The 23,347-nt window shown below is 37.6% G+C and overlaps 1 protein-coding gene across 3 annotated transcripts in view; it reads right to left on the bottom strand.

Annotated features, from left to right (window-relative positions):
* Positions 1-23,347, bottom strand: part of edil3a (EGF-like repeats and discoidin I-like domains 3a) — a 216,978-nt gene that overhangs the window by 89,427 nt on the left and 104,204 nt on the right. For all 3 annotated transcript variants that reach the window (XM_059550178.1, XM_059550180.1, XM_059550177.1), the window contains one exon: positions 4,592-4,705. In XM_059550178.1, the coding sequence (XP_059406161.1) occupies positions 4,592-4,705 (114 nt within the window). The remainder of the gene's footprint in view (positions 1-4,591; positions 4,706-23,347) is intronic.

The raw sequence follows: 23,347 nt of genomic DNA, 5'->3' as shown, positions 1-23,347 counted from the left end.
TCACTCCGGTTGGTTTTGGAATCTTAGATCTCCCGAGGTTATCTGGCCGAGGTAGAGGCATTATTGTGGTTTACAACCTGCAATTCAAGATAAGCCCTGTATCTGTTTCCCAGTTCTCATCATTTGAATGCCTAGTTCTGAGTATTTTTGCTCCTACATCTACCATCATTGCAACAGTCTATAAACCACCTAAGACATCACATGAAGCTTTTAAATCAGAATTTGCTGAGTTTCTGTCTATGTTGAGCTTGAAGTTCCACAGAATTCTTATTGTGGGGGACTTTAATATACATGTGGACCGAAGTGACTCTGCGGTTGCCAAGGAATTTTTATCGCTTCTTGACTGTTTTGACTTCTCACAGTTGGTAATAGGCCCAACACATTGTAAAGGCCATACCCTGGATCTTGTGATATCAAATGGCTCATTTGTATCACAGTTATCATCTGTTGACATTGGATTGTCTGATCACTCAGCTGTCTTCTTTAATCTGGATATGCATCTTTCAAGTGTGCCTACAAATTGAACTGTAACATTCCGGAAGTGGAAGTCTATCGATCAAACAGTTTTTTTCTAATTCTGTTGTATCCACTTTAAGTGACCAGCATTCTACATCTTTGGAGGAGAAAGTTTCACAGTTTAATAATGCACTTGTTACTAATCTTGACTCTTATGCTCCTCTAAGGTCACGTCAGATTACTTCAGCCCGCACTGCTCCTTGGTATAATGATAATTTGCGCACTAGGAAGGCTGCATGTCGTAAAATGGAGCGTAAATGGCGTTTTACTGGCTTGAATGGTCATTATTTGGCTTGGAAGGACCTTCTAGGTGACTACAGAGCATTAATTGAGACTGAAAGATCTTCTTATTTCTCTCAGACTATTGAAAACAATCAAGGAAACCCCAGACATTTGTTTCAAACCATAAATAGACTGCTTAAAGTTGATGCTGCCACCACCTTGCCTGTTTCTCAACAGCTATGTGATTCTTTTCTTAAATTTTTTAATTCTAAAATTGATAGTGTTCGCAAACAAATTTCTGTTGCATCTGCTCCCACTGTCTCACTTCTCGGTTCATCTGGGTTTACTGGTTTTCCTCTCACTAATTTTCCACATCTTGATTCTGAGGGTCTCAAAAGGGAGGTATCAAGCATGAAATCTACCACTTGCTTGCTTGATCCTATTCCCTCAAGCTTATTTAAATCTTGCTTCGATGTTTTGAGCCCTACTGTCCTTAGTATTATGAATGATTCATTACAGATGGGGAAGGTTCAAGCAGCATTAAAGATTGCTGCTGTAACCCCAGTACCAAAAAAAGAAAATACTACTCTGGAGGATTTTAATAATTTTCGACCTATCTCCAACCTTCCGTTCATGGCAAAAATACTTGAGCGTGTTTTTGCCTTTCATCTACGTAACCATCTCGCAATTAATAACCTGTTTGATCCTCTTCAGTCAGGTTTTCGTAAATTCCACAGTACTGAAACGGCTTTGGTCAGAGTTACCAATGATTTGTTGATGGCTTCTGACTCTGGTGTAATTTCCATTCTCATCCTTCTTGATTTAAGAGCAGCTTTTGATACGGTTGATCATAGTCTATTACTCGCCCGCCTTGAACAAGATTTTGGTGTGTCGGGATAGCTTTGAAGTGGTTTAAATCCTATTTTACTGACCGTTCTCAGTTCGTTTCCATGGGCGGTTTCAGGTCTGAGATTAGCTCTGTTTTCACAGGGGTTCCTCAGGGCTCAGTCTTGGGCCCTCTGCTTTTTAATATTTATCTGGCACCACTTGGACAGTTGCTGCGATCGCTTGGCCTCCATTATCACTTTTATGCTGATGATACGCAGATTTATATACACTCAAAGTCTGGTGAACATCTTGATGTTGATTTTCTGTCTGGCTGTGTTTCTGAGATAAAGGAATGGATGAGTACAATTTTTTTGTGTCTGAATAGTGGTAAAACTGAAGTTATGCTTATTGGTTCCCGTCATCAAATTTCAAAAGCTGGTTCCTTATCTTTGACTATGGATGGCTCTGTCTTGGCTACTCAAGCTAAAGTGAGGAATCTTGGAGTTATTTTTGATACTAGGCTTTCATTTGATTCTTTTGTTCAGAGTACAGTTAAATCATCCTTTTTTCACCTCAGAAATATAGCTAGATTACGTCCTATGCTAAATTTCTCAGTAGCTGAAAAGCTGATGAATTCCTTTGTCATCTCTAGGATAGATTACTGTAACGCCCTTCTAGCCGGAGTCTCTAAATCCACACTTAACAAGCTACAATATGTACAAAACTCGGCCGCCAGGATATTGACTGGGTCCAGGGTATGCAATCACATCACTCCAGTTTTGGAGTCCTTACACTGGCTCCCAGTCCGATTCAGAGTAGATTTTAAAATTATGATGCTGACATATAAATCATTGCATAGCTTGGCCCCTTATTATTTATCTGAGTTGTTAACTTCTTATGCCCCAACTCGGAGTCTGCGTTCTTCACAATCCAACTTGCTGGTTGTTCCTCAAACACGCTTACGATCTATGGGTGACAGGGCTTTTTCTTCATATGCTCCTGTCCTTTGGAATTCTCTGCCTCCTGATCTTAGGGAAGCACAGGGCTACGTCATTTTTAAAGGTAGACTTAAGACTTATTTTTTTTAAATTAGCATTTGATTGTTGATGTTACTTTTATTGGTTGAGCTTTGTATTGCTTGTTTGTGTACAGCGCTTTGAGAAGTTGCCTTTAAAGCCGCTTTATAAAATAAAGTTTATTATATATATATATATATATATATATATATATATATATATATATATATATATATATATATATATATATATATATATATGGGAACAATTTAAATAACTTGGACTGTCAATGTAATGCATGCATTTGGTGTGCTTAATTTTTATATATATATATATAATTGCTGGTGTTTAAAGTAATAACCCTGAAAACCGAGGAGGATAAAGATGTTTGTCTCTATTTAATAAATGTCTTTAGATATCTCAAATAACCCTGAGAAAACTAATATCCCCTTTGATTCATGGCGATAAAGCATATCTAGTCTGAACAAATTACATTTACTGTCTGATGGTGTCTGTGTGTGTGTGTTTGTGTGAGTGTGTGTGTGTGTGTGTGTGTGTGTGTGTGTGTGTCATTCAGTCACACTCCATCTGCCTGCATCTTACTCTTCGTGCTCTGGCCATTTATTTAACAAAACAGCAGCAGCAATATAAATGATTTAGATAAAACAGCAACAATGGTGATGAAAGGTGATGAAATACTACTTCTTCAAAGCGTTTGATCATACCTAAATCAAAGTATTTCAGTCCTTTCATACAGCTTATGTTAAAATATCAGCCTGGTACATCAGAGTTGATGTGAGGAGGAAGGTTAAATGACATATGATTCCAGTTTGCATAGTATGAGACGTGTGACAAATTGAAAGTCACCACCTTGTCACTATCGCCATTAAAGGAATAGTTCACCCAAAAATAAACTTTTAATAATACATTCACCCTCAGACCACCCAATATGTAGATGAGTTTGTTTCTTCATTAAAACAAATTAGAAGAAATGCAGTACATAAAATCCAGACAACTCCAGTCCATCAATCAGCGTCTTGTGAAATCAAAAGCTATGTGTTTGTAAGGAACAAATCCACCATTAAAATGTTCAAACTATTGCTTCTGGCTTAAATATGAGTCATCTAACCATTATATTGCATTCTCCAGTGAAATCTCATAATCTAGACTGAATAAGGAGAAAAATATGCATATATTAAGCATGTTTACCAATGATACAGTCCAAAACAGTTCTAAACAAATATGTTGATTTTGATGTAAATGGACAACCCAGGAAAGAAGCACTATTGCTAGAAGCACTATTGCTATTACTAAGTGCTATTATGGGCTGATCTGATTTAAAGTAAAAAAAATGCCTTGATGGATTTGTTTCTTAATGTTGGACTGGAGTCATATGGATTATTGTGATGTTTTTATTGGCTGTTTGAACACTCATTTTGATAGCACCCACTGACTGCAAAGGATCCATTGCGCGAAATTTGTCCAAATCTGCATGTTGGATGGCCTAAGGGTATATTTTCATTTTGGGGGGAACAGTTCCTTTAACTGCAAACCATGCTTTGATCTCTTCCCTCATGAGGGTATCCTTATAGGTCCAAGACAGAAGCAAGCAATATTTTTGGAGCATGAGCCATGTTGGTCATGTTCCCAATTAATACTTAATCTTTTTATGGTTGTCAAGTCCACAAGAAACACCTCGCCCACTTTTATTATCTTACATTTTATTTTCTATTTTTAATAGTTTATTTATGTTTTATTTGAAATAAATCTCTCTCTGAGGCCAGATGCCACACCCACAGTTCCCGTCTGTGTTCACCCCGACAGTGTGTCTTCTGTGTGGGTTTAACTGTCTGTTCTCAGCTGTTCTCGCATGCTTCTCCATGGACCCGGTGAAACAGATGCTCTGCACTGTCACAAAATTCACTTAATACAAAGCCCACTGGATGGACTGAGGGAGAAGAAATGGGACAGGGAAGGAAGCATCCATAAAAACAAGAACATGTACTTACTGTACTGGCAGTTTCTTCCCATATATTCCCCTGGGCATTCACAGGAATAGTTCGCAACCAGATCTGTGCAGATCCCCCCATTTCTACAGGGACTTCTTTCACATTCATTAACATCTGCAGAAAAAAAAGGGGGGTGGGGGGGGATTGTTTATTACAGGCTTAAAGGCAATTATTGAAACGTCTCTCATTCAAATGTAATGGTAGATCTTTGTATAGATTGATATTTTTTTTTATTGTTTTTCTTCTTAAAGCTTAGAAGAACATTCCAGCCATGTAATCAAATCATAGTGACTGAAAATGGTAACTATTGATGATAAAGCAATAACACCCCCTCACAAGCAAGTCCTTGATGAATTAAACATTGATAAACACAAAACTCTGTGTCGCATTTGAAACCGACAAAAAAAGAGACAACGAAAAAGAAAGACAAAAAAATATAAACTGAGAAATTGTAGGAATGCACAATCACTTGTAATCTTTTCAGTGCATAAAATTGTTATATATAATTATTTCTCATTCAGAAAACGGACAGTTTTAACTTTTCAATTGACTTTTCCAGGTGGAAAAAAATAATTTTGTTGTCAGTGAGATTTTTAAAAGGTTTTTGGACAAAGTCTTTTATTCTCACCTAAGGCTGAATTTATTTGATTAAAATCAGCAAAAAAAAAAGGAAATATTGTGAAATATTAATACAATTTAAAATAGCTATTTTATATTTAATACATTTTAACATGTAATTCATTCCCGTAAAGACAAAGCTCAATTTTCAGCTTCATTGTCCCATGATCCTTTAGAAATCATTCTAATTCTGCAATTTTAGCATGGATGACTGGTAACTCTGCAGGAACAAGAAAATAGAAGTGGATTGTGGGATTTGGAAAATATCCAGACTGGATCACCCACACATTTTGTTTATTCTAAAATTATATTCATAAAGTATACTTTAAAAAAGCAACAGCAGTATTGAAGCAACCTGAGGTTAGGTTCAACAATGGTCAAATTAATTTCACTAAACATTTGTACTGTTAACTTGTTGAAATGACTGTTTGTAGTTTACAGTTAATGAAAACACCTGCCAAGAAAATCAATATAAATGTAAATTAATGTAAAACCCTACGCAACTCCCCTGCTAAACATTGCTTTGTTGGGAGTACATCTTTTCTTTTAATAACACATTTACACTGACACATGACCCAAGCATCAGCCCACATTATAAGGCCCTTAGAGTGTTTGAACAGTGAGATGAAACCTGCTACTGACAGAAACTGAAATCTATTCAGAAAAAATAGAGAATATATGTTTCAAGACATGCCAAGCTCACCAGTGATGGGGGGTCATCACTTTAGTATCTAGCACAGCTCACACACAGAAGTAACCCATTTAAATGCAACCCTATCATCCTGGGGTTTCACCACAAATTAGCCTGATGAAATGCACACTCCTTTATTCCACTGTGGTTAGACTAACAGGATGAGAAAGAGCAGTCACAATAATCCAGCCATGTGGTCTAGGGAAGCCCTCAGCTCTCTAAGACCACATGCCAGGAGACCAGACTCATGTGAATCTGGCCAAAGAAAAAAGCTAGAGTGTGTACCTTTTTGGATGTTAAAGTTCAGTTCTTTTATCATTTACTCACTCCCATGTAATTCCAATTCTGTATGACTTGTTTGTAATTTTAGTTTGAAAATTTATTTCTGTTCACAAAGAAAGTCAGTGAGCTTCAGTGTTGGACCCCGACATTCTTTAAATATTATGTTTCCCCCCACAACCCATTTTTTTTGTTTTCTTTCCAAATCTGGTGACTCTTTAGTTCCTGTGGAACTATGCTCTATCCTTATGGGATAGATAACTGTCCAACTGACAATGACATTATTCAAATATAAAATGACTTTATTAAGCTGCATGCACATAATGCCATACTGCAATCACACTACGTCACCTTAGACATATCTATAGATAATTTCTGTATTATTGTTGTCAGGGTTTTTTTTTTTATTTATTTGTAGGTGGTTACTTTTATATATGTTCTATTAGCTTTTTTGACATTATTTTGCAAAACACAGTAAGAAAATACACCTTTTTGTATTTAGTAATTGTCTTTGCATTTCCAATCTGTGATGCTAGTGACTCAGAAAGGTGGTTAGACCTCATTTGAACCGAACTTCATCACAGTAAATAAATATACTGAAGCAAACAATTCAACAATAAAATGTGTGATGTGTATTGATGTGTTTGAGGACATGATCTGTAGAAATAAACCTTAAAGGTGATCCTGATATATTTCATAGAACTTAATACATTTGAAAATGTTACATGCAGTGATCAAGTAGCTGAAGGACCTAGCTTTGATGTTTAGAGTATAAGCTTCCAATTTAAAAGCAGCCTTGATTTTGCTAAACTTATCTGGCCTTAATAAATCAAATACTTAAAATCATGCTGGTATTGTCAGACTTTGAATGCAAATGTAAATTAAATCCCTATATATATATATATATATATATATATATATATATATATATATATATTTCATCTAGGTTTTGGATTGAGATTAGTATATCTTTTGAACTAAATCATTGCCAGTACTGTAACTTGCATACATTTAATTTGTGCTCCTATATGAATTACAGTATTTTGGTAGTACCAGCAACTGGTTCCAGATTTCTTAATCTTCTCTATTTAAGTAATGTCCATCAATAGTAAGTGGGGCAGTAGATCTGACATTACACAAAATACTTTGAGTACTGTGGGTTTGACACTTGATATCAGTTCATCTTAAACACACATTCTGTACAGCCTGAAATTAAACAACAACTACAACAACAACAATTACTTAATTACTTCAAACATCTTAATGACCATGCAACTTCAAATTAGAAAACTATGCTCTAAGCACTCCTCTGCGAACAAATGCTTTATTAGCATGGGTGCGCAAACAAGTCCTTTTCAGACATAATGTCATCGTCATAGCAGGAGATTGTCACAATCACAAGGATTATGTTTTAATTAATTCAAGTGAGAGAGGCTTAACACACTCATTAAGATCATTAACTTGACAAACAAAGACCTGAGAGCACACTTCTGGCAATGACAAGGGCAAATTATCATTAAGTTAATAGCTACTTCAAAATCACAATTGGCTAATGTTTGCTTTAAAAATCTGTCGATTTGTTAAAGGAGACATATCATTAGGAAATAATAAAAATATATTTAATCTTTATACAGTACATTAGAGTTCAGCCTACCATGAAAACTTTCTTTCTGATATCAGACACATGTTATTTTATACACGTTATTTGCCTATTTGCGTTATTTGCAGTAACTGTTAACTTCACCTAACCAAACCAATATTTATGACACATGGATGAGTTATTCTGGCAATACGTGTTTAGAGAACCTAGGGGACACTGTTACCGACCTTCTAAAAATAGTAAACGATCTCTGGATCCAAAAACAAGCTAAAATGATCTGTGTAACCAAAAGGAGTGGAAAGAAGTTGTTTCTGCACACGTAAGCTATTATTATCACCAAACATTCAACAGCACACAAATCAAAACTGCCCGATTTTACAGAGCCAATGCCTATAAATGGTTAAATGACTGTTAAAACCTGATCTCCGATAATTTTATTTAACCATTATTCTGATATATATATATATGATATTTCTGACCTTTTTGTTTTGTTCAAAAACGGAACAGAGGCTCTGTTCTTTCTTTTAATATATTCACTGTTTATATTTATACAACAAAATATTTTCTGGGGTCTTGAAAGATTGTTTGAATATAATCAAAAATGCTGGCTCTGGCTGGCAACTTAAAGATAATACCCCAGCATTGAAACTGGCTCTGTGTAGCACCATCTGCTCTGCACATTCTTCCCAAGAAACCTAAACAAGTAGATCAAGTTTGAATGATGAAAGAAAGCTGCTTGAATGACAAACTGGATGAAATACTCTCTGATAGATAGCTAGAAACTAGCTATGAAAACATTTCAGACTCACCACTATACCAAGAGAGTGTTTTCAGAGCTCCCAGGCCTGAGCGAATAAGAATCTCTGTGCCTTTAGTTCAATTCAAATCATGACAAGTGTTCAGTGACCACACAATACACTCATTTAACCTTTCAATCACATCTACAAAAAATAGTCAAATTATGGTACCTTCTTTCACAGCAGAAAGTATTAAAAAGCTCTATCGCTCGCTCAAATGAACGTGGGGGCGTACTGGGTCGCACTGCGGTTTGCGCTGCACATTCACTGTAATTTGTTACAATTAGACCTTGCACCTTCAGTGGACATTTAATGACAGATATGTCTCAGCTCTTCCTTTACTGGAAGAACTCCTGCTCTTTGTTCCATTGTGTTCACAGAATTCGAGACAGATAGATGATCAGGTGCCATTTGGCACTTCAGGTGAACATGGAGACAAATCCAACCTGGCAAGATTGGAGAGACTTTTGAGATGGTGCAGCCACCCTGGATTAAAAAGCAGCTTAAGGAGTTAGACTTTAGATCAGTGAGAGGCAATTAAATCTGTTGTGTGCATGTATGAGTGTGAGATTGTCAGTGAGCCTGAGTGTGTGTGTGTATGCTTGTCAGAGCGCGTGCGGGAGAGCGAGAGAGAGAGGATTACCTCAGGGGAAGAGTAGCTAATCCACACAGTCGGGGAGACACAGACACTGAGAGGCTCAAGGTCAAGTAAACAAAACTCTGCCATACCTGACATCAAGATCCCTCAACTAGAAGCCATCGGAGTCAATGAAGTCCTGCTCTCTGACCAAACACTCTCATCTGAGCTACACTACCCTAAGACATGACGAATACTGAAAATAATATGATTACAAATTGTATTAAACCCACGCTGCTCCAGAATGCATATAAGCTCTAATCATAAAGAAAATTAACGATGTAATCCCTTAAGGAAAACCTCATAAATTTCACATGTGGATGCTCTAATTACATGAGCACAGGTGTCAACCTGTTAAATTCATGTTTTTCTTTTAACCCTCATGTTCTGCTTGTGGTTTGGGAGACCCAATGGGCTTGAAAACATACTTAATATTTAAACATTGGGGTGATTCTTAATTTTTTTTTCGAATCTAATAACTGATTCATCATGAACAAAATTTCAGCTAGACACAAAACGCATACAAAACAAATATGTGTTCCAGTGCTTCCCTGATATATATATATATATATATATATATATATATATATATATATATATATATATATATATATATATATATATATATAATTTTTATGATTTATTTCTCTCTAAAATGCTGCATAATCTTTAAAAATCTGTCACTCAAAAATGCAGTGAATGCTCATGAATAAATGCATTGCATTTTAACATTATCAGACTGATGTACACACTGCACCCATACACGAAGCATCTCCTTTTATCAGAGTAAGGTTAATAAGAAAACAACATTACAGAATGTAGCCTATATCAGTCTCTTTTTAAATGCATCTCAAAATATTACAAACAATACAGAAGTTCTTATATTTACTCTATAAAAACAGTAAAGATTACACAAAAAGGCCTTTTATTTGCAAAAAGAACTATGAATCAGAGGGCAGACCGCATGTAATAGTCATTTCTATTGTAATTTCACATGTAATTTTTTTTTTCAACATTTTGATCATGTTGATATTTTAGAGGCCTTAGAAATCCATGCATCAAATATGATCCAGTAAGCTTTATAGGGTTAATATTATCCATCTACTGGCTTTGATTGGGTCAGATGAACATGTAGTTTGGCATCTCTAAAGTCAATTTCATAGAGCATAAGTGTTACATCACATAAGTTTGGATGATTACCCTTCAGGGCATGGCATGCGAAACAAAACTGTACAAAAACATGTTTTTGTGAACATTACATATGTGAAATCCATTTCAAACCTGCACCAGGCAGTTTTGAAGAGATACACAAAAATGTTGGAATGATTTCACAACTCATATCTATTAGTATGCACATGCAGAGGCAGACAGAGAGGAGGGATTGTCCTTTGCTGTGGCATTGTCTGCCGTGTGAGTGATGAAGTGCTCTGCTAGCCGGGAGACAGTGGAGGCTTAACCTGATTTAGTGTTCAGAGCACATAGGGCCATTTCCACAGAGCAAGGGGATGGAGGTGTAGTGTGTGTGTGACAGTGGTGCATGCGTGTACACATGTCTCCTAAGCTTTCAGCCTTCCCCCAATCCACATTCATCGCCATGCCTCTCCCAGAACCAAAAATAACTCCAGAATCTCTCTCGCTTTCACCACTACCGAAGGATTTTAAAAAAATCATCCAAGTGTGCCACACTCCCCTATAATTACCTCCTAACCCTTTATCTAGCCTTTAACAACATCTGCTGTTATAGTTAGTCTCAGGCCAAATTCTGATTGGCCGTGGCCCACGATCTTGAAAACTTTTTCCTGTTCGGCTCAAAGCAGTTCTCCGTCGAGGGATAATGAGAGAGATGAATAGCACTCCGGCATGAAGGGCTGTAACAGTAAATGCTAAATTGGTTGCCATACATCCAGGGAGAGAGCTGAGGGAAGGGGAAATGGCCTTTCCAGTAGGCAGCAGTGACCCCTACTGCGTGGACACCTGCTCTGGTGCTGCTCTAAGATGCTCGGATGAGGATTAACCGCGCAGAAGAACAGAGGAGATGGGTGCAGTGGGAGACAGGGTTAGAGATGGGGGCTGCAGAGGCTGGAGGTGTGCGATAAAAAAAAGGACAGGAATGTTCTTAGTGCAGTTTAGTCTGTTACTATACAAAAGAAGTTTGGAAGTTGGATAACTGAGATTCATGCAAATTTAGGAAGCAACTGCTATTGCTTGATTGACAATCAGGCAAAAATGAATAATATCAATACTATGCCATTTCAATACTTGGAGGGAGATTGCATCCAAACAATATTTCGGGTCTTCTATAATGTTTATATTGTGTCCACCACAACAATAAGCTTCATAAATATTTAACAATCCATCTGAATTACCGTAAAAGAGCATGTACGAATGACCCTTATCAAAATTATTTGGCACTAATAGCTTGCTGGACTTCTTATCAGCAATCTTGGAATGTCGCAAAATCAAAATCAGCATATTATAATGATTTCTCAAGGATTGTATGACACTAAACACTGGAGAAAATTTAACTTTGCCATCATAGGAGGACATTTCATTTAAAATTATGATTTTTATCAGGCTCCTATATTTATGTTCAGTTATTTCACTTTAATAGCCTGGAAAAGGACCTGCACATTGCCATTAAAGTAAAATGACAAGCATAGGAGCTTGATAAAAATCCTAATTTTAGATGAAAATTTCAGATGGCATTTAGAGGCTTTTGCATCTGAACTCTTCATATACATATATATATATATATATATATATATATATATATATATATATATATATATATATATATATGTACTGACCTCATACATTTGAACAAAAGCACAAATTTACAAAATGACCAGTAATCCAATGGATGCAAATGGGCTGAAATATGTTTGAGTCAGTGCTTCTGCCAGCCATTACTTCCAGTGACTCTTAAGGTTCAGATTGTTTCAGTCCTACTTGTTATAATATTGGCTATATTTTATCTGAATGGGGAAATAAAGTACACAATACAAATATTTTGGAGATGTTTTGTGTAAGTAAACTAATAAAAATAACATATGGAACAGAAGATTTATGTACAGGTTTTTTGTATTGTGTACTGTATTTATAGCTGTATAAACAAATACAGACATGTATTTACATGATATACTGTACTCAAGTGGTGCTCCATTTGTACTTGCCTGCTTTTCAACTGAATGTATTAAATGTACCAGTAGTAGATGTGAAGCTGATGAAGGTCAGTAGGAAATGCAGTCCTTACAAAAAAAAAAAAAAAAAAAAAAAACCAACCACGTACTATTTGGCATAGCACTTCATACTGTTATATCTTTAAATGTTTTAAATTTCCTCTGCAGTATGAGAGCAACTACTGGTGCAAAACTACTACGAATGGATTTGCGGTTTAACAATAGCATATGAAAGTTCTGAATCCTACTTTTCTTCTTCGAGTACTACACCAGATGAGATCCAGAACTATATAGTTGAAGCAGGAAGTCTCTGAGGACCTTCACCAAGTGATGATTCAGTAACTCAAATGAAAATGTAATGGTTGTAGGCATTTTATTAATTCATGCAGTTCACATATATCAAACAGTAGGCTGATGCAAAAGGGCTTGTTTCTCAGTGGTCTCAATAAATAGTTATAAAAATACACAGTTCATTTTTCCTGCATTAAGCATAGACAAATCCAGTTTGTTTGCCCAACTGAAACCATACTGAGAGTATATGTCAGTAGTTTATCAGCTTATCTTCTGCTCAGCTCGGTGGGAAAGAAACAGCAGACACTAAGCTGGTTTAAGACACAAAAATGACACTTTGTTAACTTTCAGCTCAGCCCAAACTGCTATGATTTACTAAGGGACTATTTAAAATAATGGAACTTGGTCTGGTTTATTCACTTTTTTATGACGCGGTACATTCTTTTGCTATAACTTAGTACTGGGAGTATAATGGGTGTATACAGTCCATATATTCAGTGCACACATTACATATAATCAAATGAACATGAAACATGAGAAGGCTTATTCAGATGTTCTAGTAAATTCTTTTGAGAAAATAAATAATCTGGTAAACTTGACACTTTTAATACAAACTGATATATAGGTATATATATAGGTATATATAGGTACATTTAAATGACTGGTAAGGAGTTCTTCCCTCAAGACTAAACTTATTACACACCCCATGAAATCAAAATGAGAGTTTTTTGGCTTTTAGTCCATTTCTTTTAAGGTTGAGGCAATCTATATTAGCTACTGTATTGCTGTAAGAGTTCTCTGGACGACCTGAGGAACTGAAGGTATTTATCGCAGGGCTTTGGTTATTTCCAACAGGCACATTTTTTCCTCAGCCATCGTTTGTTTAACAGGTGCCTCGAGCAGTTGGGGGTCGGGATCTGTCATGGCACCAGCAGACCCCAAGTTTAATTACATCCTGTGTGTCACACCAAACATCTGTCATGTATGAATGTTATCTTGAGGTAGGCCCTCTTCCAGAATCAAATCTCTGAGGGTTCTTCTGAAATTAGATGGGATGCTTTTGTAAAGTGTAGATGGAATGCATAGGCAGAATTAGAATCTATAAGTCTACATTTTTTTTTATTAATGCATATCTACTAGACATATTTTTTCCCCATCCATTGCCATGGTTATCACTATGTCAATCATTGCAGTTATTAGTGTGAATCCCACATTTAAATTTTTTCTTAGCAGCAAAAAAAAAAAAAGAAAACGAAACTTTTATTCAAATTCTGAACTGATTATACACTAATCATATTCTTCATAATCATAAAATCAAAGTTCTGCTGCACAAGAACGTCTGTTCAGTCAATGCAGCTGCTCACTGTGAAGATTCACGATTATGCAGAACTAAGATGCTTTGAGCGGTATTGAGGGTTCAAGAGATCATCAGACATGTCTGTGATTGACTCAAGTGCTCAATGCTGCAAAACCACTTTGTAAATAGAAACATTTGATGCTAGCACAAACACAAGCATATGCACTAGACTAGAGCATTTGCCAAATCTGTTTCACCAATATTCAATTATTAAAATTTCATCTGAGGGTACGCTTGCTTTTGTTTAAGGGTACTTAGCAGAAAAGTAAGCTGACATGTTTGGGCTCAAAAGGATGACAATTTCTCCGTTTAAAAGCTCATGCTACAGTACTACAACAGAGTAAATATTGTGTAGGCTGAAGTTGATTATTCAATGAAACATAGGCATTTGTGGTGAAATCCTATTGAGAGTGAGGAGTCACGTGCCGATTTGGGTTGATTTGGGAGGGGTATGAGCTGGTCGGCCATGATGGTAGGACACGCTATCGGTTGCCAGGGGCAACACCTTGAGAACTTCACAGAGGCGCGACTAAACATTCCAGAGCTCTTTAATTTATGCGCATTTATTATGTTGGCGGAACAGAGAAGGATCTACGAATACGAGAAAGAAATGAAGAAAGTAAAGCAATGTAGAAAGATAAGGCGAAAGAAAGGGGACCTTACAGGAACAAGCTCACACCAAGCGCAATACAGCGGTATTTGGAGAAGCTCTCAGGCATCCAAAATATCGACCCATATGAGCTCCCTGCAGCGGCACAGAGACCTGGACCATTTACATCCATGCACACATATGGACATTGTGAATTATCTTGTTTACGATGTAAGTCACCTTGCACCTTGCACGCTGTTAATGGCTTTAATCTAACCAGGACATTTACATCTTGCAATCACACATTTAACTAACATTACCCTAGCCAACCCAGAACTGGTTTGTCCACTTTGCAGCCCCCAACACAAAAACCTGGTACAATTTGTGTCATTGGGCTAAAATCAAATTATAACTAAACATACACAGCTTTAGCCTACATCAAAACATGTTGGAAACGTTTGTGTACATTGAACACCTTGTTACAATCTAGTGTTTACGAAACAGTGGCAGTTATTTAAGTTACTTTGTCATTTTGGTCAACAAGTGTCTGCTAAATGTAATTACAACACGCTAAAACGCATGTGAATAAACTTACTTTGGCCAGTACAACGCTGTTTTCACCACCTGGAGGCTTGTAGATGACCAAATTCTGCACCCAGCCACAGCAGAAAGCCTCGTAACTTTCCAAAGACTTGTGGCTTTTAAACTCCTGCATTGTGAAGTAACTTACACCAAAAACAAGATAATTCACAATGTCCATATATGTGCGTGGAGGTAAATGGTCCAGGTCTCTGTGCCATTCCGCTGCAGGGAGCTCGTATGGGTCGATATTTCGGATGCCTGAGAGCTTCTCCAAATACCACTGTTTTGCGCTTGGTGTAACCTAAAAAAAACTTTATTCCATTGTTCCTATGTTTTCCATATGTATCGTGTGAGGTACTGTAGCAGTTTTTAATGCAGCAGTAACTTCCAGGCATGGTAAAACAGTGCGGAATTGCAAAAACCTCATCTACTACCGAGTTAACAACACATGTAAACAATCCTGTTTCGTCGCCGGTGTCCTGCCAACATGGCGGAGACTGTGATATCGAGGGGAGGGGCTCTGTGCTATGACGACAACTCCCCACTCTCAATAGTATCACAACTGTTTAGTGAATTCACTCCTCAGTATTTAATAAAAAAGCTGATGGGATGATTCCAGTCTGATGGCCTGGCTGTAACAATGGGCTGAGTCCTAATGCAAGTGCAGTAGATGGTGTTTGAGGAATGGGCAGGTTTTTGTGCTAACAGGCTTTGGCAGCCTGCCAGTGGAGCTCCAGCAGCAGAGATGAAGGCTCGGCTGCAGCACAAAGAGGCAAAAGAAGCACATAAACCTTCAGTGAAGGGGGAGAGATGGTGAAAAAAGGGAGGAGAGTGGAGAGGGAAGAAAATGACAGAGATGAGATGAAAAGAAGGAAAGCTGAGAAATGGGTGGGAAAAGAAGTACTGGGGATTCAATAAAAAGAGAAAGAAATGAGAAGAGTACTGGGGTCAGATGGAAATGGTGGAAGAAGAAGAAAAAAAATCAAGGAAAACCGTCAAGAGGTAGACAATGTGGCAGAACCAGGGGACACAGAGTGAAGCTCTGCCTCGATGGGATTGTAGAACAATAGGAAGAACAATACAATGTCTCTACACTTTGCTCCTTCAATGAGGCTTTGTCGCTAAAAAAGCATTATATCAATTGATGTTTTGGATAGCGCGCTTTCAAAGCGGAAAGAAAACCAACAAACACTTTCTACACACAAAACTAGGTTACCCAGAGAATTGTCAGGTGGTGTGACAATACCGTTCCTGACTATATCTAGGTCATGCCAGAGAGATGAATTTGCTGTAGGAACAATCAAATTAATTATGAATAAAATGAATTACAATTCCTCATTGGGTACATCAAGGATGGAGTATATATAAAATACTACATCATGTGGTTTTTGCCATGATTCTGTCTGTTGCAAATGATCAGCTGTTCTTACTTTTTAAAAGAAGTTTCTAAAACTAAAATGTGCCATTGTTTTGTTAAAATACTTCTACTAAGATTTTTTTGTCTTGAAATACACACACACAGAATATATATATATAATCAAATAATGTTACTTTTACTGTGAGTAAAGTTTCTAAAACTAAAGTGTGTCATTGTTTTATGTTAAATACTTCAACTAAGCTTGTTGGTTAATAAAGACTTTGTCTCTGTGGTTTTTTTTTTTTTTTAACCTTGCTCTGTTTATTTGACCATCCTGAAATAGCAACACTTGCTCAAACAATAGGGTTATGTTTTTTTCTTTTTTTCTTTCTTTTTTTGACCAATGGCAGATTAGTGTTTTGGAAACCCATTTGAAAAATTAATATTGTAATTCTACACGGCAAAACAAAAATTACACAATTCACCCTTAAGGACATGAGAATTGCCCGCTACCTTATACTCAGAATAAAAATGACCAAACTTTTAAGTGAGGATGATACAAATATTAAATCATCTACATAGATTGCAACTGTTAAAGGCAGAAAGAAAATTGTTTTACAAATGAAAACTTAACACAGAAACATGCACAGGTAATGTTCATACATATTTTATCACCTTCAGTCAAACTGATCACTAGAAACATATTCAGCAGGGATTACCCAGCAGTCGCTTAACTCTGGTAGGTGCATATTCCAATCATTCATACTCAAATCTACATCCATGTATGGCTTATGTTAAAATGTGGATGTCAAGCCAGCTGATATTTTTTGCCTTGCCGCAGTGTCAGTCAATGTAAGTATTATAAGAGCGTCCTCTTCTCCCTTCCTCCTCCCCAGTCCCTCAGATTGTGTTACTCTCAGCTTCCAGACACACCAACATGATTGACAAGTACACTGTAGCATGGCATGAGTGATGTTCATCTGCGTTGTCCAGCCTGCCAAACATTCACATGGAAAACGAAAAGGTCAGCAGTGATCTATGGGACGTGTGTTTGCCGGCTAGACAGAACAAGACTTCTGGACGAGGACTGATGTTGGAAACCAGGATCACCAACCCATGAAACTCTCTGATTCAGGCTTTATCCCTGCTGTTTGTTTTCCCTGATGCCTTTAGACAGCTTAGAGATAACAGCAGCTCCAGACACGACAGAATCAGATGGCTGAGAGGAAGTGTGGCCTGCAAGCTTATTTTGAAGCAATCTGTTCCTCCTCAATACATTGAGTACATGTCCAGAGGAACGAATAATTATACAGTTACTGAGATCTGTAATACTAATAGTTAATTGTTTCTCCTACAAAATGAAATTAAATGGAGAGCAATGGACAATTGATTAAGTCTCCTGTCTCCTGTTTACAGATTGTTTCAGCATATTATGGTACAATACTTGTTACTTTGATATTTTAACTCTGTATCTCTAAGAGTGTTTAACAGAAATGTATCAGGTTTAAAATATACTGACTTTTCATTTGGTAATATACAGTGTAATATATATTACCACTCACATACAAGTAAACACAATTAAAAGGCAAATGCACAAGCAAATTCAAAAAATTTAAAATGTCCCTAAGCATGTGCACAACCTGTTTTTCACACTCTTATTTGTTAGGACTATTCTCTCCAGAATGAAGAACAAAACCCCTTTCTTGCTATTCTCTTTCTTCTTGTATTGCCACTAAGTGTAGCTGCAGGTTACTTTAAATAATTCATTGTCTGAGCTTGAGGGTGGAGATACAAAGTATTGCTGATCTTTCACAGCAACCCTATTTGCTTCCAGCTACACTTAGTTCAGTCAAATAAACTTTCATTAGCAAGCCTCTCGTTATGCTAGTGAGATGTGAGATTTATATATGTGTGTGTGTGTGTGTGTGTGTGTGTGTTTACTTAGTGATGAAGTATCTTTTAAACTACTCATGTTTCTTTTTTTTCAGACAGCATGGAATGAAAAAGGACAAATTCACAAAGTAGTAAAATGTTAAATGTATAATGTCACCGAAACATCTGAAAGTGTGAAATCCATGGGAAGCATCACCTTTACTTTAAAGTCATACAGTATGTGTGTACAAACATCTGATAAAAAATGTCACAGAACATCTGCTTCTCATTCTAAAAATAGCAGGGAACATTTTAGTGATGTCTTGCAGAAAATCCCTGTAATGCAGGTCTACATGAGAGCAAACATAGTGGAGCTAAATGCTTTATTTTAGTAAAAAAAAAAACAAAGACTGGTAAGTATGGCCCTGTTGGAAAAAAATGCTGTAAATACATGGCAGTCTGATGAATGGGAAGCTTTCTCAAAGTATTATCTCCTCGTTATGCAGCAATTAACAAACAAGAAACATCTGAGTACAAATGACAGGAGAGATCAAGAAACAGAAAGATGATGAACATGGGCGACAGAAACAGTACAAGACAAAAGCATTAATTAAAACCCTAAAAAACACAAGAACCCTTAAAACCATTACAAAACAAGCATTAAAAAACACTCAAAACCATTGCAAAATGAATCTTTCACAAACAACTGTCATCTTTAAGATGAAAGAGCACAAATGGAATAGACATTTTGGTGACATACCCATAAAATCAGGGTGTTATCAGAAGAAATGTGCAAAGAAACTGTTTTCAAATTTTTATGTTTTAAAATTTTCAGGAGCCTTTACTTCCGATTTAAGAGTCACATGATCCTTCAGAAGTCATTCTAATATGCTGATTTTGTGCTCATGAAATATTTAATCTTATAATCAATGTTGAAAACTGTTAATATTTATAGAAATGTCATACAACTACACTAAAATAAGTTTGAAGTAAGATTTTTTGCAAAGATAAATTAAACTGATCAAGTGTCAGAATTTTTTTATGTTATAAAAGTGTTGAAAATACAGCTTTGCCATCACATAAATAAATTACATTTTAAACCTATATTATTTAACAATATTAGTTTTATATATATATATCAAATAAACACACACATTAGAGAGCTTAGACTTATTTCAAAAACATTACAAATGTAAATTATTCCAAACATCTGATCCACAACGTAGGCTATATATATATATATATATATATATATATATATATATATATATATATATATATATATATATATATATTCTTGATGGTCAGAAACGGAAAAATATTATTTGAAGTTCTGTTTTGCATTAGGATTACTAAAATGGCAGAACACAATCTTGTGATTTATTTTAATTTTTTTAAAGAATGTGCATTTAAAGAATGTGCATATTAGATTAGATTATATTAGATTAGATTAGATTCAACTTTATTGTCACTGCACATGTAGGTACAAGGCAATGAAATGCAGTTAGCATCTAACCAGAAGTGCAATAAGCAGTAAGTACAGAATATACAAGGTCTATAATATGTACAATAACTATACAGATAAGTATTATGGACATAATTTACAGATTTTAAATACTATTAGCATGATATACAGATAGGTGTACTATGAACATACTATACAGATGGATTATGTAAAAGTGTATGTACACTATAGGCAGAACTATGAACATATGAACATAATTACACTATTGCAATGGACAGTAAAGTGCATAGAAAATATTTCAGTGTGCAAATGGATTATTCAGTGTGCCGTACCTCTTCCCTGTAGGCAGTCTCATCGTTGTCTGTAATTAGGCCAATCACCATGGTGTCGTCTGCAAACTTAATGATGGAGTTGGATCCATGCACAGGCTTGCAGTCGTGGGTGTAAAGGGAGTAGAGGAATGGGCTCAGCACACAGCCCTGTGGTACGCCAGTGTTAAGTGTGATGGTGATGGAGTGGGTGTGGCTTGACCGAACATGCTGAGGCCTGTTGGTCAGAAAGTCCATAATCCAGTTGCAGAGAGAGGTGTTTATGTCCAGGTCTCCAAGTTTTGTGGTCAGCTTGGAGGGAATGACGGTGTTAAATGCTGAACTGAAGTCAACAAACAACATTGTAACGTACCTGTTGTTATGGTCCAGGTGTGTGAGTGCAGAGTGCAGCACTGTGCATACTGCATCCTCTGTGCTCCTATTTCTGCGGTAGGCAAATTGGTGTGGGTCCAGTGTGGGTGGGAGGCAGTCTTTGAGGTGTGCTAGGACCAGTCGCTCGAAGCACTTCATAATGATGGGTGTGAGTGCTACGGGGCGATAGTCATTCAGGCACATTGGGGAGGAGTGTTTCGGTACTGGCACAATGGATGTGGACTTAAAACATGTTGGCACAATTGCTTGGGTGAGGGACAGGTTGAAAATGTCTGTGAAGACCCCTGCAAGCTGCTCTGCACATGCCCTAAGCACACATCCAGGAATGCCATCAGGGCCAGCAGCCTTGCGTGCGTTGATCCGGCTCAGTGCAGTGTGGACATCTGTGGAGGTGAGTTTGAGAGGTTGGTGCTCTGCTGAGTGTGTAATTTTGGTGGCCGTCTCCTTGCTGTCGCTGTTGAAGCGAGCATAAAAGTAATTTAGCTCGTTAAGGAAGGAGACGTCCGTGACTGTTGGAGTGGAGTTGCTTGACTTGTAGTCACTGATGATCTGGATGCCCTGCCACATGCGTTGGGGGTCAGAGTTGGAAAAGTGTTCCTCTACCTTCAGCTTGTAGCAGTACTTGGCCTTTTTGATGTCCCTTTTCAGGTTAGCCCTGGATTTACTGTAGGCCTGAGCGTCATCTGACCTGAAGGCAGTGTTGCGGGCTTTCAGCAAAAGTCGCACCTCACTGTTCATCCATGGCCTCTGATTAGGGTATGTTGTTATCTGTTTTTCTGTTGTAACACTGTCAATGGTGGAGTTGATGTGATCCAGTACAGAGGAGGTGTAGATATCAATGTCCGTGTGAGAGCCACCGGAAGCCTGAGAAGCAAACATACTCCAGTCAGTGTGTTGAAACCTGTCTTGAAGTAAAGAGTCTGCTCCAGTTGGCCACACTTTGATGGTCCTCACTGATGGCTTCACATGGTTGATGAGGGGTGAATACTTAGGGGTGAGAAACAAAGAAAGGTGATCAGACTGTCCGAGGTGGAGGAGGGGGGTCGCGATGTAAGCTCCATTAATGTTTGTGTATACATGATCCAAAGTTTTGTCTCCTCTGGTGTGGCAGGAAACATGCTGGTGAAATTTGGGGAGCACGGTTTTTAATAAGCAGTGATTAAAATCACCCGCGACAATAAAAGCAGCCTCTGGGTGAGCAGTCTGTTGTTTACTAATGGCTGCATGAAGTTCATTCAAAGCAAGCTTGGCATTAGCATCCGGTGAAATATAGACTGCGGTTATTATGGTGGAAGTGAACTCCCGTGGCAGATAAAAAGGTCTTCATTTAACCATGAGAAACTCTAGGTTAGCTGAGCAGTGTCTCCCAACAATGACAGTGTTCGTACACCAAGCTTTGTTGACATAAATGCACAATCCACCACCTCTTGTCTTGCCGGAGTCATCTGCCGTTCTGTCTGGCCAGAACGTGTAGCGTCCAGCTAGCTCAATAGCATTATTGGGTAAATCGCTGTGTAGTCATGTTTCTGTGAAAACCATGACATTGCAGTCAAAAAGTCTCTTACTGTGGGTGATGCGAAGTCGTAACTCATCCATTTTGTTCACCAGTGACCGCACATTAGCGAGGAAAATGCTGGGTAAAGACAGCCGGAGCGGTGTTAGCTTTAGCTTGACTCTTAGACCTCCGCGCTTCCCCCGCCTTTGTTTACGATCTCGACGCCGCCTGCGAGCACTTCCGCCTGGCCGGGTAGAGTGCGTAGCCTCGGGTGTTCTAGCGATCTCAGGGATGAGTCGAAGATTGGTGATAAAACTGTTGGAAAAGTCCTCACCGAAATCCAAAAGCTCCGGTCGGGTGTATGATGTTAAAGCAAAGCTGTTCAGTATGAACAGACCCGAGATGAGCAGGAATAATACTGCAAAATTGGAGAGACGCTGAGCCTCGCGATGTGTTCGCGCCGCCATCTTGGTCTAGTTCTGTGAGTCGGTTCTCTTTTAAGTTTGTAGGGCTAAACTTATAGACTCCTTAATCACCTACATCACTGTGACGTCACTGCTCTAGCTGGAGGCAAAACATAATGCAGAACTCATTGCAGGTGCGCTAAAAGTTTTGACTTTATAATGTCTTCTTGTTGGGTTTTTGGCTGCCAGAATAGAAGGAACAGCACTTTTGTTTCAAAACTAAAGTTTTAACGGATCTCGGCAGACATTCCTTCACAAAAATCAAGAAGACAATTGTGGTTGAATGCAATACGGCGTACAGACTGGACGGAGATGATAATAAATAATGCCCGTGTTTGCATTGCACACTTCATATCAGGTAAAATAATCTATGCATATGAACTGGTGTGTTAGTTTTATCTAGTAAATCAGCAAGTTTCATTTCTATAGGTGAAAAGTCGCCAACCTTCAGCGTACTAGCTAGTTTAAATGTTAAACAAACATACAGCGATAGATGTGTGTGCCATCCTTTGAATGGTGTCTTAAAATAATACACATTGCTAATCATAGTTAGCCCAGCGATAGGTTACATTAGAAAATAAGCCTTGACAAAATTCCCCATACCACCCAAAAGTAATTCATATGGCCGTATGGCATACGGGTCAGGTAACCTGCTTCCATCCGCGAGAGTTAATTTAAAAAACGGTCCCGCACGAGTCAGGGACTGTACATATTCGGACAGTTCCGAACTTTCTTCTGCATCCATGTTTAATAAATCCCTCCTAAAACGTGCTAGCTTACAC

This window comes from Carassius carassius, chromosome 5 (genome assembly GCF_963082965.1).
Source record: "Carassius carassius chromosome 5, fCarCar2.1, whole genome shotgun sequence".
Classification (NCBI taxonomy): Eukaryota; Metazoa; Chordata; class Actinopteri; order Cypriniformes; family Cyprinidae; genus Carassius; species Carassius carassius.
This window is presented reverse-complemented; position numbering and strand designations above follow the sequence as displayed.